The following is a 21,294-nucleotide window of genomic DNA, read 5'->3' on the forward strand; positions in this document are numbered from 1 at the left end:
AGCACTGTATAAAAAAAAGTATTATACTGACTTTTTTCAGTATTTAAAAATTAGGTCAAAATAGCTAAATGGTAATGGAAAACTACTTTTAAATGCTGTAAGTATTTGTCTAGGACGGCTTCATAAATAGAATGAAACTTGGTACTCTTATCACTATGTCTAATCAAATTTCAGCATTACCTTTACTCATTATATATTCAAGTTTTTTTTTAAGTATGGCACATTAGCATAGAAGCTTAGCAATGACAAATGATATTTTTGTTTTTATGCTTACAAATATGTAGTAATGACAAGAGACAAACCAGATTTACATGTTTTTAAATAGGGTAGTACTCTCAATTGTAACAAAGATTCAACGCGTTTTTATTCCGGTAAAGCGCAAAGAAATATGAAGTACATTTACCAAATACTGACATGGCAATAAAACCAGCAGATAAAACTACACTTAGTTAAAAATAATTCTTATTGTACAGAAATCAGTAAAATTTACCTCATTAGTTCTTATATCTGTTGCTTTGAATCTAAGAACAAAGCTTTCCTGACCAGGCTGCAATATAAAATGAGAACAATCACAATCGAAACTATTCATAAACTAAAAACATGTAGTTTTCGAAATTATTAAATATGTAGTTAGTTAATTTATTTACAAAAAGAACTGTAGCAATTTCATAGTTTTAGTTTTCACTTTTACACAGATAACTAGTCAGCGTCTGTTATTGCTGTATTTTTTAATGAAATTTGGATGCCCGTTTTAAGCTGTCATTTTGCATTAATAAATGCTTTTAAAAATATGTGACGATTAAAAGTTTTCCTAGCATTTGTAGTCTAAGAATAATAAACATATATCTTTATTTAAAGCATTTCTGTCAAAATCATAGAATATGTTCTTTTCTTTTGTTTTATATGTACGAACACCAGACTTTACAGTTTTATTGTATCTAGTGTTCATTCGATGAAAGCCATTTCGATCTTACGAGGACACAAACAAATATCCTCTATATATAAAGCGGCTTACAAGTCCTCTATCGTCTCCATCTCTGTCAAGCTCTGATTTTGTAATGACGTCGACTCTGATGTTACTTCCATGGGTCTGGTTAATAAACACCATACTTGACGTCATCGCTCCAACTGTGTGTATTACAATTTCTTCGTTAATGTCTGGATGTGTGGCTGTGACGCTGAACAAAACACTACCTACAATTGACGTCAAAGTATGAAAAAAAAATATATTCAACGGAAGAACAATTAAAATCTTTAGACAGAAAAAGATAATTATAAATTTATGACAACATTAATTTACAAGTTTAAGTTTATAACTGTAATTGATCATATACTGTTACAGTCTGAATATGTGTATTTTGTTGATTCCTGTGCTATATTAGATGACGATTGCTTAAATGTATCAACGCACCGTCCGATTGTATGTACATTAAATATCCCTGTTAAGTCGAATATGTCTAATTTCCTTGTTAAGTCGAATACACGTATTATTAAGGTATTGGAACCCTAATAGTAATGTTTAAAAAATGGCATTTGCTTGGTATATTCTTAAAGTTGACCATGTTTCGCACTGTGTTGCAAATTTTAAATAATTTTTACCGTGCCGTTTTTTGTAAATTTTGTATAATTTATGGTATTTCCTCAAACTCAAGTAGAGACAAATTTCACTGTGAAGGCCACTATCTAAAATGTTTGCAGAGAATTCATTATAGCATTAATTTTGATAAAAGAAACATCAAACTATTGTTGAACAATTATAAAATACAAAATATCATTTTGTCTAGGGTGCCTCAAGTAAACAGATTTAATGAGACAGAATTCTTACTCCAGCATTGAAAAATTAAGGCCGAATCCTGTGGGTCTGTTTTGAATTTTGCTCACTTCATTCAAAAATAACCTTGGGGCAGAAGTAAAACCTACCTGCATTTCTTTCACAATATGTAGTCTAAAGAATGAAGGCAAAATAGAGAACTTTTACCGTATGTAACTCAGTATTTTTAAAGATGTCTAACTCTACCCCTCCTGATTCAGAGGTAAATTCACTTTGAACAGCAAGAAATCGCTTATAAAATGAAAATTTTCCACTTTTGTACAATATATCCATAATAAGTCTTGAAAGAAGTAAAAATGTACTAGAAAAAAAGGAAAATATGAAAAAAAAATTTGGTCCCAGTGGGGCTTGAACCTACGCCCCCCTGAAAATTGCAGTCAAAGTAGGTTTATGGTAGGAATTGAATACTCTTCAAAACGGAGGTACTCTATTACGGGTCCAATACCTTAATTGGAAACATGTCAAACCCGATATATTAGAAAGATGCCGTAGTAGCTTAGATGAAAATATTCAATTACAGCAATTGCTATATACTGAAATTAAATCTAAATAGGACATTGAAAAAACTGCACCAGTCTATTGTTAGTATATTGCAATCTGTTTCAGAAAAGTGCATACCTAAACAATCGTTTAAGCCTTACATAAAACCTTACTGGAATAGTGAGCTTACTGAGCAGCATGATTGTATGTTAAATAAAAGGCAAACCTGGATTAACGAAAATAGGCCAAGAGACATAAACTGTACGAGTTATATGAATTATAAATCAGCTAAAAGGAAATTTCAACATATGCATCGAATGTATGTTACAGGATATATAGAAAAACTAGAAAATGAGATAGACACGGCCGATGAAATAGATAGCAACGAATTCTGGAAATTGATCAACAAAAGACGCAAAATGAAAAAGAATGATCCTGTTTTTGAAATGGACTTCGATGGCAAAATGTACAGCGAACCCAAAGACATTAATGAAGGATGGAGACGGTATTTTGAGCACTTATACAAACCCACTCAAAGTGAAAATTTTGATCATGAATACATTTCGAAATGCAACACAGAATTGTTCAATATTACCGAATCACTGAAAACAGTGAATTTTGAAAAGATTAATATAGATGAAGAGTTGGTCCGAAAACAGTTGAAAACATGTAAAACTGGAAGAGCTAGCGGACATGATCAAATTAATTATGAGCATATTAAAAACGGCGGGAATGTTATAGTATCCGTAATCACAAAGCTATACCAAAGCATGTCTGACTTTATGCACGTGCCCGACAACCTTAAAAAAGGTGTTATTACTACACTATACAAAGGGTCAAATAGACATTTACGAATTAAGTCTACGTGGACTGCGAACACCTAAGACGATCGATTTTTCATGGGGACCGTCTCAACATAAATTTTAATTTATGTGTGGTAGGAAAACATTCCAATAATGATGGCAAGGTCTGGCTTATTATGTTACCGCACAGGATAAGATTTGGATTTGTCTGTCCGTCTGTCTGTTCGCCAGAGGTGTTTTGTTATGCATATTGCAAAAAGTATTTGATCTAGCGTCATAACACTTTCCCGAAAGGTTCTTCAATATTATAAATTGCGCATCTGCGACAAAGTTGAAAAGATGAGCTTATCTGTTCGCAATGTATCCGTATTCCATCGTCGTCGTCGTCCGAAATGAAAATAAATCTTAATTGGGTTAGCTGGGATCAAAATGTAGGTCAGCAGGTAAAACATTGTGAAAACTGTAGAAAACGTAATATCTTGCGTCTCCATTCCTTTGTTGTTATTATACGCCCAAAGGAACGTATTTTGGTGTTCGTCTGACCGTCTGTCTGTCTGGGTGTCCGTCTTAGGGGTCAAAAGTCATATACCTTTGTTTCGAGTGCGATGTGTAACTCTTAAACTGCTTGAAGGATTTGGCACAAATGTTCACCACATTGAGACGACGTGCAGAGCACATAGCTCGCTTCAAGGTAAAGGTCACACTTGGAGGTTAAAGGTCACATGACTTTGTTTTGTGTTTATGTTGCTTTGCATTGCGGTGCTCTTTTTATTTGGCAGATTCTCTTTTTTTTTTTTTTTTTTTTTTTTTCTTTTTTTTTTTTTTGTTCACTTACAATATTTTTTATTGAATTACTTCCCTTTTATGTTACTAGAAATAGGTTATTTTGTAACTTTTTTTTATATGCCGTAGGTAAAAACCGAGACAACTTTTCTTTGGTACAACATGGATGGTACCTGCAAAGTTAAGGTGTATTTTGACACATCTGTACCTGTTAATAATTTTAGTGGACTAAGAGTTTTTCGGGGAATTTCTTCCCTTTGTTGTCATTTTCCTTAGGACTTCAACAGTAAAGTTCTTTAAATTTTGCTCCAATCCTCTGATATTTGACTTAATCAAAACCTTTGGGGGGCCTCCGTGGCCGAGTGGTTAAGGTTGCTGACTTCAAATCACTTGCCCCTCATCGATGTGGGTTCGAGCCTCACTCGGGGCGTTGAATTCTTCATGTGAGGAAGTCATCCAGCTGGCTTATGGAAGGTCGGTGGTTCTACCCAGGTGCCCGCTCGTGATAAAATAATGCACGGAGGGGCACCTGGGGTCTTCCTCCACCATTAAAGCTGGAAAGTCGCCATATGACCTATCATGTATCAGTGCGACGTTAAATAAAAAAAAATTATCATCAAAAACTTTTACCAAAAATTCTAAGTTAAAAAGGGACATAACTCTGTCAAAATTCAAATCACAGTTATGAGGATTGTTTTTCCTGGTGTAGACTTCGATAGTAAATAACTATTTTAAGTTTAAAGTCAATAGCTTTGATAGTAACAGAGCCATTTGACTTTATCAAAAACTTTAACCAAAAAATCTAATTTAAAAGAGGGCATTATTCTGTCAAAATTCAAGTCAGAGTTATAGGGATTGTTTCTCCCGTTGTATACTTTGATAGTTAATAAGTATTTTAAGTTTCAGGTCAATAGCTTTGGTAGTGACAGATATATTTGACTTTTATCAAGAACTTTAACCAAAAATTCTAAGTTAAAAGGGGGTATAATTCTGTCAAAATTCAAATCCGAGTCATAGGGATTATTTCTCCTGGTGTAGACGTTTATAGCATATAAGCAAGTGAGTAAATAGTTTATTATTGTGGCTGTATATAATTACAACCTGCCCACGGGCCTGTAAGTCACCGAAATTTCATGGTTTTTATTAACACGTGAACATTTAGGCATCAAGGAAAAATCTTTGTTATGGAATAGGTGAATTCAACAGTAACACTTAAAGTCGCATCACATTCAGGTGAACTGTTTTCTTTCTATAGTTATTCACTTTCACCGCCATTTGAAATTTACAGTCATATAAAGAATGCCGTTTATATATTAGATTTGATATTACTAACGTAAATACTGATTTGACAATAATGGTAATAAGGTCTTTACCGTTTTGGAAACTTTCTGACTTTTGCACATAATTAGGAATATCGTGTACTCTAGGAGATTGCTGGTAGGAATGACCTGAAAATAAGGAATGAAATTTGTCATCTTGCACAAATATATATATATATATATATATATATATATATATATATATATATATATATATATATATATATATATATATATAGTTGATAAATGAACATATACGTTGTATGACACAATATCATAAATATCATAAATTGTACGTTTGACTTATGCCAAAATTTCTTCAGAAATAATTTCGTCGTTTAGCAGCTTGTTAATCAGATCGCGTACAAGTGAAAAATTTCTTGGTGAATAGTATCTAAACTTTGCTATATAATGTCTTCATTATTTGTAAATTCATTTGACAATGACGTAGTTTCTACCAAAAGTTATTGAAACTATGGACACCACACCGCTGTACTTATTCAAGAAGCTAAACATTATTACGGTTTTTGTTATGCAGTCTGCGATCATTATTCTTCTAAACAATCATAAGTTTTGAGATTTATCATTATAATCATTTTAATCATTTTGTGGATTTTCAATATTGTTTTCATAGAAAAAGTACATGTAGCAGCCGTTCTTGTTAGGTATTTAACTTGGTTGATTTTTGTAGGCTTGACCACTGATAAGCAAGCATTACCTGAAGTTTCAATCAAAGGGAAGCAATGGTTACTGAGATATCACCTTGCACGTAAAACTCTTAACAAAGTGTGACGCCAACCCCGGGTTAGTAGAATTGCCGAGTTTATATAATTGCATTTTTTGTTGATAAATGAACATATACGTTGTATGACACAATATCATAAATATCATAAATTGTACGTTTGACTTATGCCAAAATTTCTTCAGAAATAATTTCGTCGTTTAGCAGCTTGTTAATCAGATCGCGTACAAGTGAAAAATTTCTTGGTGAATAGTATCTAAACTTTGCTATATAATGTCTTCATTATTTGTAAATTCATTTGACAATGACGTAGTTTCTACCAAAAGTTATTGAAACTATGGACACCACACCGCTGTACTTATTCAAGAAGCTAAACATTATTACGGTTTTTGTTATGCAGTCTGCGATCATTATTCTTCTAAACAATCATAAGTTTTGAGATTTATCATTATAATCATTTTAATCATTTTGTGGATTTTCAATATTGTTTTCATAGAAAAAGTACATGTAGCAACCGTTCTTGTTAGGTATTTAACTTGGTTGATTTTTGTAGGCTTGACCACTGATAAGCAAGCATTACCTGAAGTTTCAATCAAAGGGAAGCAATGGTTACTGAGATATCACCTTGCACGTAAAACTCTTAACAAAGTGTGACGCCAACCCCGGGTTAGTAGAATTGCCGAGCTTATATAATTGCATTTTTTGGAATATGGTGAATCTATACAAAAATATGCATTTTGATCGCGACCCATGCTATAAAATTCGTTATAAAATGCTAAAATATATCGACAGAGATTGGCAGGTGCAGAGGCAAGTGCCTTTGGTTTGGCTTGAAGCTTTGCAGACTGTTTTCTTTTTCAAAAAAGGAGAGATTTTTATTTCATACTTTCGAAAACACAAATATCAGACTATGTCCTATTTCAGTGTGCTTTAGCGAGCTATTTAAATTCGTATCGCATTTGAACGAAACAAAAACGATTTATTCAGATAACGTTGTAAAAACATCACTTTTAGGACTCAGTGTTAATGCAAAAATGTATAAGGTGTTGATAATCAAAGAATGTTATAGTACTTCTTTTGCATTAACCACGCGAGGAGTAGGCAAATAGTCTGAGGAAAAAGTCCTCTAGAATCTTAATTATAAACAAGGATAGAATTTGCATATGATTGGTGCAAAGAAAAAATCAGTAAGTAGATATACAGAGGATATAGAATTTGTTTAAGCGAGTATAGTTTTTATTTTCATCGAATAGTATGAAAATATACGGTGGTATGTTTAGGACATGCAATTATTTTTTTTTTAAACGGGAACCATATATCACATCACATTAGGACCTCCAAAGAGTTTTTAGCTCAACCCTTCCATCTTTTTCCAAAGAGAAGAGCTGTTGTCACCCTTTCTGTGGCGTCGGTGCCAGCGTCCAAGTTGGCGTCCGCCTATAGATTTACGTGTGAACAGTTTTATCAGAAACTACTGAAACTAGAATGTGTCTGTAGGACACAGGGTGTGCCCCCCATTGGTACATTTGTCACAAAAAAGGGCAATAATTCAAATGTTTGCAGTGTTCATGGGGTTTAATCTAAACAAATATTTTATGAAAAGGATTCATTATTCTAGGCCATCCATATATTTTTGAGCTATGAGCATCACAAACAAAAAATCCACAACTATGGCTATTTCAAGGGTCATAACTCTGTAATAAGCGCAAAGATTCTCAAGAAGAATGCCAAGTGTGAAAGGTCACATCATGATAAAGACTCAAGCAAAGTTTCATGAATTTACATTAAATACTTTTTGAGCTAGGCACATAATTAGGTGAAAATGTGCATTTCTTTTTACTATTTCAGGGGCCATAACTTTCAAAATAGGGGATGGAGCCAGCCAAAAAATAAAAGGTGTGCAAGTTTATATCATGATAAAGACTTATGCAAATTTTTAACCATTTATATTAAATACTTTTAGAGCTAGGTGCGTCAAAAGGTGAAAATGTGCATTCTGACTATTTTAGGGGCCATAACTCTGAAAATAGAGGGCGGAGCCAGACAAAAAAATAGGAGGTGCGCAGGTTCATATTATGACAAAGACTCATACAAGGTTTAATCAATTTGTATGAAATACTTTTTGAGCCAGGCGCGTCACAAGGTGAAAATGGGCATTTTTGCAAATTTCAGAGGCCATAACTCTAAAAATAGGGGGCAGACCAAAATGAAAAATAAAAGGTGCGCAAGTTCATATCATGATAAAGACTCATGCAAGGTTTCATGAATCTATATCAAATACTTTTAGAGCTAGGCGTGTCACAAGGTGAAAATGTGCATTTTTGACTATTTCAGGGGCCATAACTCTAAAAATAGGGGGCGGAGTCAGAAGAAATATAGGAGGTGAGCAAGTTCATATCATGATAAAGACTCATGCAAGGTTTCATCAATTTATATCAAATACGTTTTTAGCTAGGCGCGTCACGAACTTCGGATGGACGCACACACGGGCGGACGGACGGATGCACGGACAAGACCAAATCTATATGCCCCCCACCACTCATGGGGGGCACAACAAAAACTTTCCAACTCGACACAAGTCTGCAACATGAGATTTCACCACTTATGTTTATGTGGGATGTTTTTAAAAAAACTCACATTTATACTTCGTTTTACAGAATTCAACATTTTCTTTTATCTCTCTCTTTTGTCCGTAATGTAAAAATGAGCACAACCCCAATGTAGGAAAAAAACTACCAAAATAAGTTCCATTCCATGATCCTTAACACATCATATGTACCCTTGCAACGCATTTTTGCCGCTACCAAAACTCGGCCGAATTTTAGTAGTGACTATCAAAATGCGTTGCTACCATTTTGAGGTGTAACAGTGCCCATAGCTATCAGATATGAAAAAGTCGATTTTAAATATATTATGTCATTTGAAAACTTTCAAATATTACATTATAAATGAAAATGCATGTAATTAACTATGCTTTAAACAGTTATCAATATCTTACCTGTTAATGTCACGAGTATTAGCAATGTCAACATGAGCTGTATCGTCTTGTGTTTCATTTTCACGTGGTCTGAAATATGTAACAAGCGCATATCATTATGCTCGTACACATTGACAAGCGACTTTACTTAACCACTAGCAAAATAGAAAACATCTGCGTTATTTAAGCATTCTGTTTTCAAGGAATGTGATATATTATGTTTCAATAATGTGAAAAATGAAAATGACAATTTTGACTAGTGTGACCAATTTCAAACGCCATTACTCTGATGTAACCAGAGAAATCTTGTCCGGTATCAAATGTTGACACGGTCGTTCTGGATATTATATACATTGTAAATAAGTATTACGAATCTGAATTTCAGAACAGATAAGTCAGACCTCCAAACAGAGAATATGCAAGATTACATGGTAAGAAAAACCTTATAACCTACCTTCCATGTAGCATTTTAACTTTTTCTGCCAAAGCCAAAAAGGGAAGTAATCAGTAAATATGTATTCAATAATTCTATCTACCATGTTAATCGAATAGTCTAACTAATGACATATGGAAGATATCATAAAAATACACACACAAAAAAAACAAAGGATTTTTTATTCTTATCGAAACCATTTGCACTCTTTAAATAATAACGGTTTAAAAATATACGGGACTCATACCTCATTCAGCGTTTTAAAAATATATAACAATGTTACAGAACAAGTATATTAAAGAACGTCAATAAAAATGTCAGATTATTTTTCAAATTCTGTCAGGTTTCGGATTTTAGAATTCAAAAGTTTAGAAATTGAACGGTAATCAATCAGTTTAATATTTAACCTACTTCAGAGCATTGGTTAATGCCTCATAATATGCATTTTATTGGCAGTACTGAAAAAGATTACAATTATCATGCAGTTTGCAATAATAATGGGAATTATACCAGATTAAGGCATGGTAAAGGTGGTGTTGCAATTTTATGGCATAGACAATTTAACAATATTGTTACTCCTCTTTGTATTGATGATGACCGAATCATAGGTATTCAACTGCAGATAACACCTAACCAATATATGTTTATATTCCAAATATATCTGCCATGTACGAATCATTCAATGCTAGCATTTTCTATTTATATTGACAAATTATATGATTTGTATAGTTTGTACTCGCAGTGGGGTACAACCATATTTACTGGAGACTATAACACGCAATGGAAAACATTGAAAATGTCTAATCGTCAAGCATTAATATTGCGCTTTTTGAATGACTGTAATTTATGTGCTGTAAATACGCTATCAAATTGTTTAGGTGCCAATAATTCGTATGTTTCATATGATGACCGTGACCACACACTAATAGACTATATATGTATGCCTGTTGAAATATTAGATCTTATATCATACTGTAAATAGTAGCTGATGATTGATTAAATGTTTCTAGGCATAGGCCTATTATTACTTCCTTGTATCTGTACATTGACCAGTATTATTGTGTAGAGAACAATTGTAATATGTTTAATGTTAACTGGAAAAAGCAACATGCGATAGAATTGAGCAGTATCAGTCTTTGCTGTTGTCTGACGCAGACTTGATGAATTTAGCACATTGTGACCTCGACAGGGAAGGTGTCGATCGAGCGTGTACATTATTCTCAATGAAATTTTTGGAAAACACATGTCAAGCAATACCTAAGAAATGTTTTAAAAAACATTTAAAGCCGTTCTGGAATGACGAGTTGTCAAATTATCATAAGAAAATGATGTTGATGCGTGAAATCTGGTGTCGCGAAAGACGACCACGTAATGCTGATAATGTAAAAAAACAAAGACAAATATCAAACAGGGAATGCCACGTACCAAAATCCAGCCTCCCCAAAACGAAACCTACAGCACGCACACGTGCACACCACAAACACACACACACACATAAAATACTTCTCATCTTGACAGAGGCCGAGAGTTTAGAACGAATAACAATCCCTGAAGGATGAAAATATAACAACATTGATTGAATGTACGGGGAGACTTTTGTAAGCTATGTTAACTATAAATCGGCAAAGTGTACTAGGTTGTAAAGTGTAAAAGATGCGGACTATTATGTTACAATCAAATAATACATTTGATGTGTTTTTGCGCAGCAAACGATAAGAACATCACTTGTGTTTGGGACTCTATTATTGAGGTTTGCGGCATTGACGTTTTTAAAAGTCTTCTCGCATTATCCCCGGAGGCCCAGTGTGTCGAGTTAGCGGTGGATAATGACGGGCTGGTTCTACACAATTACAGAGTGGCAAAGTCTCTCTATAGAGTAATAAGATAGAGAAGGGTTTGGCGTTACGAAAGGACCCTACTCTTGAGTGTTATGCCGTCCGTTTCATTGGCATTACAGTAATATAAGATGTAACGTTACCTGAATTGAATTTTGGAAAGTTTGGAGTTTGTGAATCTCGAGATTTGTGTTGTCCCCAACATCTCGTGAGGTCATATCTTTTACGCTCGTAATATGTATACACTCGTTTTACTTGGTAAATAAAAAAAGTCGTTTAGTTTCGACTTTGTGAGCATTAACGCATTGGTCGGCTGAGTTATATTTACGATTGAAAATAGTTTCCGCATCTAGATAATACATGCTTATAATTATATATAATATATATTTTATGTTTTAAATTTCAAAAGCTCTACTGGTCCAAGTTTGAATTATGAAATTACATGTTCTTTTTGTCAATAATGTTTAAAAAAGAAATATGTATATTTTGCATTTAAGTCATTTGTTTAATTGCATTTGTCAACCATTTGGAACCTACACCTGCGATGGACACGCCGTGGAGTAGGGGACACTCATGTGTTGCTCGCTGCGCAACACAGAGTGTGCTGCCATGAAGATGGTCTGATGCGACCCTCTCTTGGCGGCTTGGCACCTCTGCATATGTGGTACATACGGTTCATTTTACATTTTACTCAATTCACATATCAGTTGTACATTTCGACCAATATTGTTATTTATTTATGTTTGCAAATGACTTTACTGGTTAGTCTTAATGCATGTATAAGATATTTGTAAAGAGTTTGTCAGTGGGTTGTATTGTTCTGCATAACTTGTAAAATATCAACAACGTATAATCTATGATATCATGTCGTGCAGTTATTATAGAACAATATGTTTCTCCATTCGCAAACTGTGACTACAATTTGTTATATGCTTCTTTTTTTCTTTATTTAAACACTGTATGTGTTTATCACGTGACAACCATGAAAGAATTCTGATCTGTTTAATTACAAATATTGAGTATAGATTTTTTTCTTTTTTTTTATTGAATCAATCTCCACATTGCCGGTGGTCTAGCACTTTCGTTTTCGATTCCTAGACTATCTATATTTTGGTTTGATTGATAAAACAATGGTTTTGTCCCTATATTTGGATCCTGTTCCGGAGTTTTGCATTTCGTTCTTTTTTCTTTCGATTTTAATCGCAAGGCCGGGTACATTCTTTCATATATTGGGGGCAACCCAGGATACATTAATTTCATTTTGCTTATAAAATTGTTGAAATCCTATTTATCAATGAATTGAAATCGCACAGTACTAGGCATTAATAATGAATAACACTATTTCATAATGAAGACTTCTCTTCCAATTTAGCTTTTGATTTGCGTTAACAGTGAATTGCTATTGCTGAGCGTACACTCTTTTCCTGATGTGCGATATCACGCTATCTAGGCATTTAGCATGTTATTTAAGCATACTCATTTATTACATGTATGTGTTTAAATGCTTAATATTATGTTGTTTATATTTGTCTTTGTTTATATGTTTGTTGTTGTCATGTTGTAAATACGTTGTGCTCTTCAATAATGGAGGAATAAAAGATATCTATTTTATTATGATGCCAGCAAGGCAATACATACAGTGTAAAGTATTATTTCACTGATGAGCTCTATGTAGTAATTATATTTTTGCAATGTTTTCTCTATTTCTGAAAAAGAAATCAGTATATATTTAACATCAACAAAACGACTGTAAACTATATTCTATTTCCTTTCGTATGGATCCAAGATAGATAAAAACCACCAAGTAAATATGATTTAAGATACCTATAAAAGTATGTTATTCTGCTGATAAAGCCGTCAATTAATATAACAAATTAAAATATTTTTTGCACAAAAATCTCCATACCATAATCACAAATATTGAATTAAGCCGTATTTAATTTTGGGCCATGATTAACTTCCCACACAAGTGTGTCTATACTAAACCCTAAAATAATCTAAAAACCAAGGATCCGTGGATTTAAAAGACAAGTTAGTATAATTAGGATAAAGTATAAATTATCAAAATTTGATAACAAATAAAAATGGATCGTTAGGAGAGATAGAGTAATGATGTAAGAAAGTTTGTAAAAGATTCTCATATCTCATATGAGATAAGTGTTTAAAACCATATATTTAATTATAACAGCTTTTGCTTAGGTTTTCATGATCAGGTCTCACAATCCCTCTTTTAACTAGATTTTCTGACAGTATTTGCTGTTTTCTTCAGAATATGTAACACTTACGCTGTGTAAGATTAACTCTGAAGTACTTATCATAGGTAACACATGCTAGAAGAATGTTTTCAGATATAATTTACAAAAAAAAAAAGAAAGGAAAATTTAAAACAGATCCAACAATACTCTTCCACAGGTGGGGTTACATTCGTGTAAGTTATGTGTCATTGCTGACTCACATAAAACAATCAGTTCGTGATAAGAATAATGTGAAGTCTAAATTAAGTTAAAGTTTCATTATTTAAAACGAACTTGTTAAATTAAGTGCGTCTTAATGCACTTACTTGAGATACAAACATGGCAACAGGTATTTCGCATTTCAATCATTAATTATCCCGCCTTTTGACTTCAATATAAATAAAATGGCGGAAATAAAAAACTCAAAATACCGTCTTCATTCCCAATATTTTAAGGTTTTTGGTATCAAAATATAAAATATACTTACAGAAAACTGAAACTTCTAGGTCGATATTACACAGCCGCAGTATCCCTCAAAGTAACTCATTTATTTCTGGCGCACAGTAATCCAAACGGTTACGTTAGTTTTTCACAAAAATAGTTTTAACTTTCACAGTATTTGTAATGTTGGGTGTTCCTACTTTAAGTGATAAGCTGAACAATGCTTTAACCATACACGAGTGTAGGCCTTATCTATACCCTCATCATAAGTTTATAGCCATTGCTTGTGTCAATGATGTTTACTTTTAAGCCTTTTATTTATTGATTGGATAATGTATTACTGATAAAAGTATGGATCGATGGCATTATTTTATGTGCAATGATAAAGACAAATTCGCTGCAATACTTGATTTATAGTGATTGTTAGTATTTACATTTTTCATGCATATATATCTTTTACCTGATATATTGCCTTCATTACACGTTGTACGCGGGTTTCAGGTACGATTTGCAACCCAAACTTCAATAATTACCGAGATTAAGTGTGCATTCCATTTCGGTCTTCTTCTCTTTGTTAAATACTATCATTATTTGATTGTGTGCGTTTGCGTATGCGTGTGCACGTGTGCGCGATTGTGTATGTGAGGTGAGGGGTGGGGAGGAAGAGCGAGAGAGAGAGAGAGAGAGAGAGAGAGAGAGAGAGAGGTGAGGTGAGGTGATTGTGAGAAAAGGTGAGGAGGGTTCGGTTTTAAGAATATGCCGACACAATGTTAAGTTTTATAGTTTCTAGATATTAGTTGCAGTAAAACCCGGGTGCCCAAATGGGCAGAATTTCAGGCATAGGCCGATACCTGGGTAAATTTGCAAGATAATTTTCACACATGAAAAGAATTCTTTATCCTAAGCAAGAGTGGTTCGCGGTCAATATTGTTAAATGTTGAAATCCTTCTTTTGTATGTCGAGAGAATCGTCCTAATGAGCGAATTGCATATAATCGATGTGTTGGTCGCATGTAGATAACAATTATTAATTGCATTCTGATTATGTTGAAACAGTTAATATTATTGGTTGTCATCATTTTTTTTTTCTTTTGTTAATGTTGTTATTCATGTTTATACAGGCGACATTGTTTTATCTGGAGTACGTCTAACGTGCGACGAATGAATGATAACGCTTCTGTGAACTGATATTTTTGCAACGCCACTATAATGAAATGCTATTGTGTGGGGCCTCCGTGGCTGAGTGGTTGAGGTCGCTGACTTGGAATCACTTGGAATCACTTGCCCCTCAACGTTAAGGTAGAGGACATGCGAATGTCAATCGGCAATTTTCGTTTATTAGCTCATCTGATTTTTTGAAAAAAAAATGAGTTATTGTCAACACTTGATCGGCGTCGGCGTCGGCGTTGCCTGGTTAAGTTTTATGTTTAGGTCAGCTTTTCTCCTAAACTATCAAAGCGCTTTGAAATTTGGAACACTTGTTCACCATTATACGCTGACCCTGTTCATCAAGAAACATAGCTCCATCCTGCTTTTTTTCAAGAATTATTGCCCCTTTTTGACTTAGAAAATCAGTTTTCTTGGTTAAATTTTATGTTTAGATCAGCTTTTCTCCTAAACTATCGAAGCTATTGCTTTAAAACTTGCAACACTTGTTCATCATCATAAGCTGACCCTGTACAGCAAGAAACATAACTCCATCCTGCTTTTTGCAAGATTTATGGCCCCTTTTGGACTTAGAAAATATCAGATTTCTTGGTTAAGTTTTATGTTTAGGTCAACGTTTTCTCTTAAACAATCAAAGCTATTGCTTTGAAACTTGCAACACTTGTTCACCATCATAAGCTGACCCTGTACAGCAAGAAACATAACTCCATCCTGCTTTTTGCAATAATTATTGCCCCTTTTGGACTTAGAAAATCAGTTTTCTTAGTTGAGTATTATGTTTAAGTCAGCTTTTTTCATAAACTATCAAAGTTTTTCACCATCATTAGCGGACGCTGTACATCAAGAAACATAACTCTGTCCTGCTTTTTGCAAGAATGGTGGCCCTTTTTAGACTTAGAAAATCATGGGTAGGATATTATTTCTATTATACAAAAAAAAAATCAGATGAGCGTCAGCACCCAAAAGGCGGTGCTCTTGTTTTTAGTACTCTTCGTATGCGATTTTGGCCATTTCTGACAGCTACGGAAATTTAGCGCTCGTGACCGCTGACGAATGCAAAAGTAGAATATGAAGAAAACGTTACCATGCGTTTGAATGTTATTGCGTGTTTAATACCTTAAAATGCACCTTAAAGATAACGTGATGCAGCATTAACTTTCAGTTGCTGTTTTCCGCCATTGTAACTTAATTTTTGAAAATGACATGACATGCATAGAAGATGAATGAATATTTAAACAGTGAATTCATGTCGAAACCTCCTGCTTCTAAATCAGCATGATTAATTTTTACTTTTTATTAGTTAAGGAGGTAGGTTACCTTTATATTTGTATGTGCGCATGTCCAACCGGAAGCTAACGTGACGATTTACGACGACGTTTACGACATTCTAAATGTGTTTGTATATTCATTCTTCTGAAAACAAATCATAGACCTGTCTTCGATCTGACGCTTTATGGTTTTTAAATGCAGAAATAATGAATAAATTGCCGCAGAAACGCTTCAAAACAATGTTGCTTTAAAATGACGTCATTGACGTCATGACGTTACGTGTCAGTTACCGCGCAAAATTAATAGCTTTTATCTTGAAAGTACGTAATTCTGTGCATTTTCTTTATTCAAACTATTTTCAAATAACCATTATTTGCTGAGATATTTTTTATGCGTCTTTTGCTCTGAATAATAATCAATATTTTGCTTCTTTTATGTAGTTATATTGAAATGTTATGCGGAATGTAGAAAATGGATGATGGTAACCAATGTTATTTGGAATATAGTTGGGTGAGAGGTTACTTGTTACGGTCATTTTCAAATAAAAAATCTAGCAGTTTGATTTGTAATACCTATTTTTCAGGTTCCGTTGATAATTTGTTACTTATATACTAAAACTAAGATCTAAAATTGTTCAAATTTCAGTAGAAAATTGTGGTTTCTTGAACTGAATTGATGTTACCATGGAAACGAAGCCCGTGACCTATGTATCTAAATGTAAATTTCAAAAGCGTTGACACTAGTCTATTTAAGAAACACAGCTTCGGCTTTTTATTTTCATTTCAACAATATCCAGGAGAATAATAGTAGCATGCTGAACGAGTTTTCCATGAAAAATGCCAGACGAGGGTACTGCTGTAAGTATTCTAAGCTTAGAAATTTGTTTGAATAAATGCAGATAACACGAAAATATAACTTACGTTAGAAATAATATGTTTTAAAGCTACATCAACTAGAAAGATAATCTTATTCAATATTATTTTATAAGAAATTACAACAAAAAGCAAGATATAAGCCATTTTAAACATCTCTGTTGCCATGGTTACTTTAAACTTTAAGAAAAACAGGGTACCATGTATAGTGCTTGGTATTTTGCTAATAATATTACCCAAATATTCCATGTTAGTCATTAACAAAATGGCACTGAAGCCGTCGAAAACCCCTGTTTTTATACATAGTTGTTTAAAAATGAGAGAAAATGCGTTACCATGGAAACATGAGGCCCGCGACATATACATTTTAAGCTTATATTAGAAAGCTAATGTGCATACTAGTTAAATTATATATTATGCTGACTTCTACGGATATCAATGAAACTAAAATACACTGAAAAGTGTTAAATATCCGTATTTTCCTTCTTCTTTCAATATGAAATACCTTTGGAGGGTCATGCTCTTCAAACCTGGAAAAAAATTGAACTTGAAGGGACAGAGACAAACGAAACTGAGATTTTAGCAGTTAAAACTTCATATTACACGAAATACAAAACGTTGCTGCGGTTCAACTAATTTGAATTTACCCTTGTAACAAGGTAACCTACCTCCTTAATACAAAAAAAAATTAGTTAGATAGCTTCGTGTGCAGCCGGCTAAATTACTTTTACCGCGTACATGTACACAATTACACTGATAAAGTCAAGACTGCTTTTTATGACCTCCATAACCATATGTAAATCGGGAAGTGAAAAAAAAGAATAAATATATGCGCGCGATAACCTATGTTTCAGGTCAAACTGAATCCATAAATTGATCATTTGACAAGTCCTCCGGTATTTGAAGATTAGAACAATAAAACCCTTCCCATGTACGAGAGCGGTACAAATAAATTAAACTCCTCTTAGCTACCTGTTTTAAAACCTCTTAACAGATAACGAAAGTCTATACGTTATGAGGGCTTTAAAACCTTGATAATTTATTATGTGTTTTTTCCCTACGGCAATGTATTTTATTCAAAAATAAGTTGAGTTTGTTAACATCACTTTCAGACTGCTTTTAAAGATGAACTGAGATTTCAGCACCAGTACGTAGTAAAAAAAAAATAAGGCTCCATTTAAAAACTGTTGCATGATAAACACATTCTCTATATCAATTCAAAATAGCTCCATCCATGTCAAGTCAATATGAGGATAGTAGTGATTTTTTTTTCGTTGGACAAACGTGTACAAAAGTGAAAGCCTGATTTTAGGTGGGAAATAAGAGAATTACCAGACAATTTGTGAGACAGCACGGTTATTCAACGGAATTGTCCTTATATTCATACAGATAATGTACATTGTACATTGTAATATTTTCTTTAAGAAACTAACAGAATGTACAAGGAAATTAACTAGAAATAATATAACTGTTTTAGATTAAAACTGAAATCGTGAAAACGGCCACTTTCATGTGTTAAATCTAGGTAATAGAATTCCGCTAAGCCGGGGGCGTGAGGGGTCTTTCATATTTTATTGCCTCTCATGAACAGACTCAATCAAACCGAGTCTGCATTCTTTTCATTCTTTGTTTCTTCTTAGTGAATTTATTGTCATTAATCTAAGCATGGAACGTATTTATATATTCAAGTGAGACATGATGTGGCATCTGATGTCCATTGTTTAACTCTTGTCTTTACGGTACAAATACGACTCATGAAATTGCCGTGCCTGATAATTGGATAATTGGTTATGTTTTTGTTGTTGTTGTTGTTGTTTTTATAGATCAAAGCTTGAACGTTATGTATTCTTGTAACTGTTATAAAAATTACAGTAGGAATCTATTAGGAACGGACAGACTGTACCATTGGTACTAAGCATGCAACAATTAGCCTTATTAGGCGGGTCAGTGGTTGTGCTCACACGAAAGTGCATGAGTGCGTCCTTCCCACCGTCTGACTTTGTAAAGACAATAATTTTACATACATGGAACAATCTTTTTATGTGGCATAAATGAGACCGAATGTCGCGTGCAAACCCAAAAGGTCATTGTCAGGGTAATTTTGACTTGTATTAAGTTTTTTTTTTCTTTTTGTTTATGTCATAAAAGCGGTGTGTCATCAAATAACAAACTCGACATTGCCAATATTCTAGTTTTGAAATATAGTCTTACTTATTTTAAAAACACCATGCATGAAAAAATCATATACAGGCCCTGCTTCTTGTGCCGAGTCGGTAGCTACACCACTGTACAACAACACTATATGCCAGAGAGCGGACGAAGTTCCAGTCCCATTCTTCCAATTAAGATATACTAATTTCGAAAGAAGAGTCCCGTGTACTGGTGCTTTACAGCTGGTACGCTAAAGTACCAGGTATATTAAGCTTATTGAATTGGAGCACCTTCTGCAACTTGCACTATCCTCCTACTCACAGTTCTAGCTGTCTTCTAGGTGAGTCAATTTTATGAGTAACTGGTGGCGACTGTAAATAAGCTTACCAATAAAAAATAGACTGTAAGCATCTTTGAGCATGTTAATCATGCAAATGACGCTATATAAATCTGGTACAATATATATAACATACTGTTGTAAGAGTGGAAAAGATCTCACAGCGTGCAAGTAAAAGAATAAAAATGCTACAGCGTATGAGTAAAAGTACAGTATTCAGCCATACAGCAAAGGGACCAAGGATGACCTGGAGTGAAGGTATTCCACGGTCAAATTGTGCTAGTAAAGAATTTATTTGAGTAGTATTGCGTGTGTGAATGTGGAATAAGATTTAGGATCCTTGTAGGGGTGAATATAATGAACGAAGGTCAGGTAAGCAACCTTTGTAATATCCGAGAGGTTTTAAAGAATTGAAAGGGATAACACTCCACATTGTAAAGATCGTTTGACAGAAGAAAGGGCTGTTTTCGCAAACATTCATGAGAACCAGCGATAATGAGTGGTCACATTGCAGTATTTATGTTCAGTTTTTGTTTTAACAAAGGTTTCTTACCTGACCCCCGTTCAGCTATTAGACATCCCCAGCTTTTATTATATTTGACTGACTTATCATAGTAGGTTGTCCCCCTTGAAAATTATCCGATAATCAATAGTGGTTTCCCTATTGATATTATTTTGAGCAATAGATTATATAGGAAATTTATTTTTATTGATTAATTTCAAATATGTCTTTTCGTTTGTGAATATTTTACCAGATATGACAGAAAACTTCAATTTCTTCTCTTTAATTCAATGTGAAAATATTTATTCTAACTGATCATCTTCTTGCTTCCAATTTTGTTTTAAAAGTATCACCGTAGCTTATATTGAACATATAGTGAAAAACAGTAAACTTTTCAATTTCTTTTACTTTAGAGGCCAATAAATCATATTTTCCAAAGCATGACAATTTATTATCACATATGTAGGCTTTCTTGACTTTATAAACAATACAATAATATAATTTTAAGTGTAATAGGGTAAAGGCCACTGGCACCAGATCAGAAAGAAAATGCCTCCGTACGTGTTATACCCTACCCCTAGGTATTCTATAAGAACCATGGTCGTGAACGGGAAAATATACTAACCCGTTTCAATCGAGCATTTCATACCTAAAGCACGCAGTGCGGTAAATGTGTACTATGAACATCAAACAAGTGGTAATTTATCTTCCATTGTGTACCGGTCACATTTTTTCAATACATTTTATCTTAGAAAGACAACGCGTAGTTTACAGTAATTTCAACATTACACAAAAAACTTGCTTGAACTTCCCTGGTGAAGTTCCGTTGTAGATTACAAAATCATTCTGATTGGCTGATGTGAAAATGTATGTCAATCGTCATTTTACTACACTTGTTCGCTAAAATGTGAAAATGCAGCATTAATGTGCAAAATAAATAAAATAAACAGAACAGATGCAGACCAATGTACGATTTCAAATTAAAGATCATATACAAGATGATTTCATTCATCATTTCGAGTTTTAGTGTAAAATTGTGATTTTTTTAAATTCTGTTTTTGTTTGTTTACGTTTCGTCAAACATATGCACACTGCCGTGACCTCTAGATCGGATGTTCA

General features: G+C 33.7%; 1 protein-coding gene across 1 annotated transcript in view; it reads right to left on the minus strand.

The window, feature by feature from the left end:
- The window catches only part of LOC123562164 (protocadherin Fat 4-like), a 48,082-nt gene extending 33,970 nt beyond the window's left edge, over window positions 1–14,112 (minus strand). Inside the window, exons 1-5 of the mRNA XM_053525759.1 lie at window positions 13,925–14,112; window positions 8,957–9,025; window positions 5,271–5,345; window positions 1,016–1,194; window positions 491–547 (exon numbers count right to left, since the gene is read on the minus strand). Coding sequence (XP_053381734.1) covers window positions 491–547; window positions 1,016–1,194; window positions 5,271–5,345; window positions 8,957–9,014 — 369 coding nt within the window. The 5' untranslated portion in view covers window positions 9,015–9,025; window positions 13,925–14,112. The remainder of the gene's footprint in view (window positions 1–490; window positions 548–1,015; window positions 1,195–5,270; window positions 5,346–8,956; window positions 9,026–13,924) is intronic.
- Window positions 14,113–21,294: the final 7,182 nt, after the last annotated feature.

This window comes from Mercenaria mercenaria, chromosome 2 (assembly GCF_021730395.1).
Source record: "Mercenaria mercenaria strain notata chromosome 2, MADL_Memer_1, whole genome shotgun sequence".
NCBI lineage: Eukaryota > Metazoa > Mollusca > Bivalvia > Venerida > Veneridae > Mercenaria > Mercenaria mercenaria.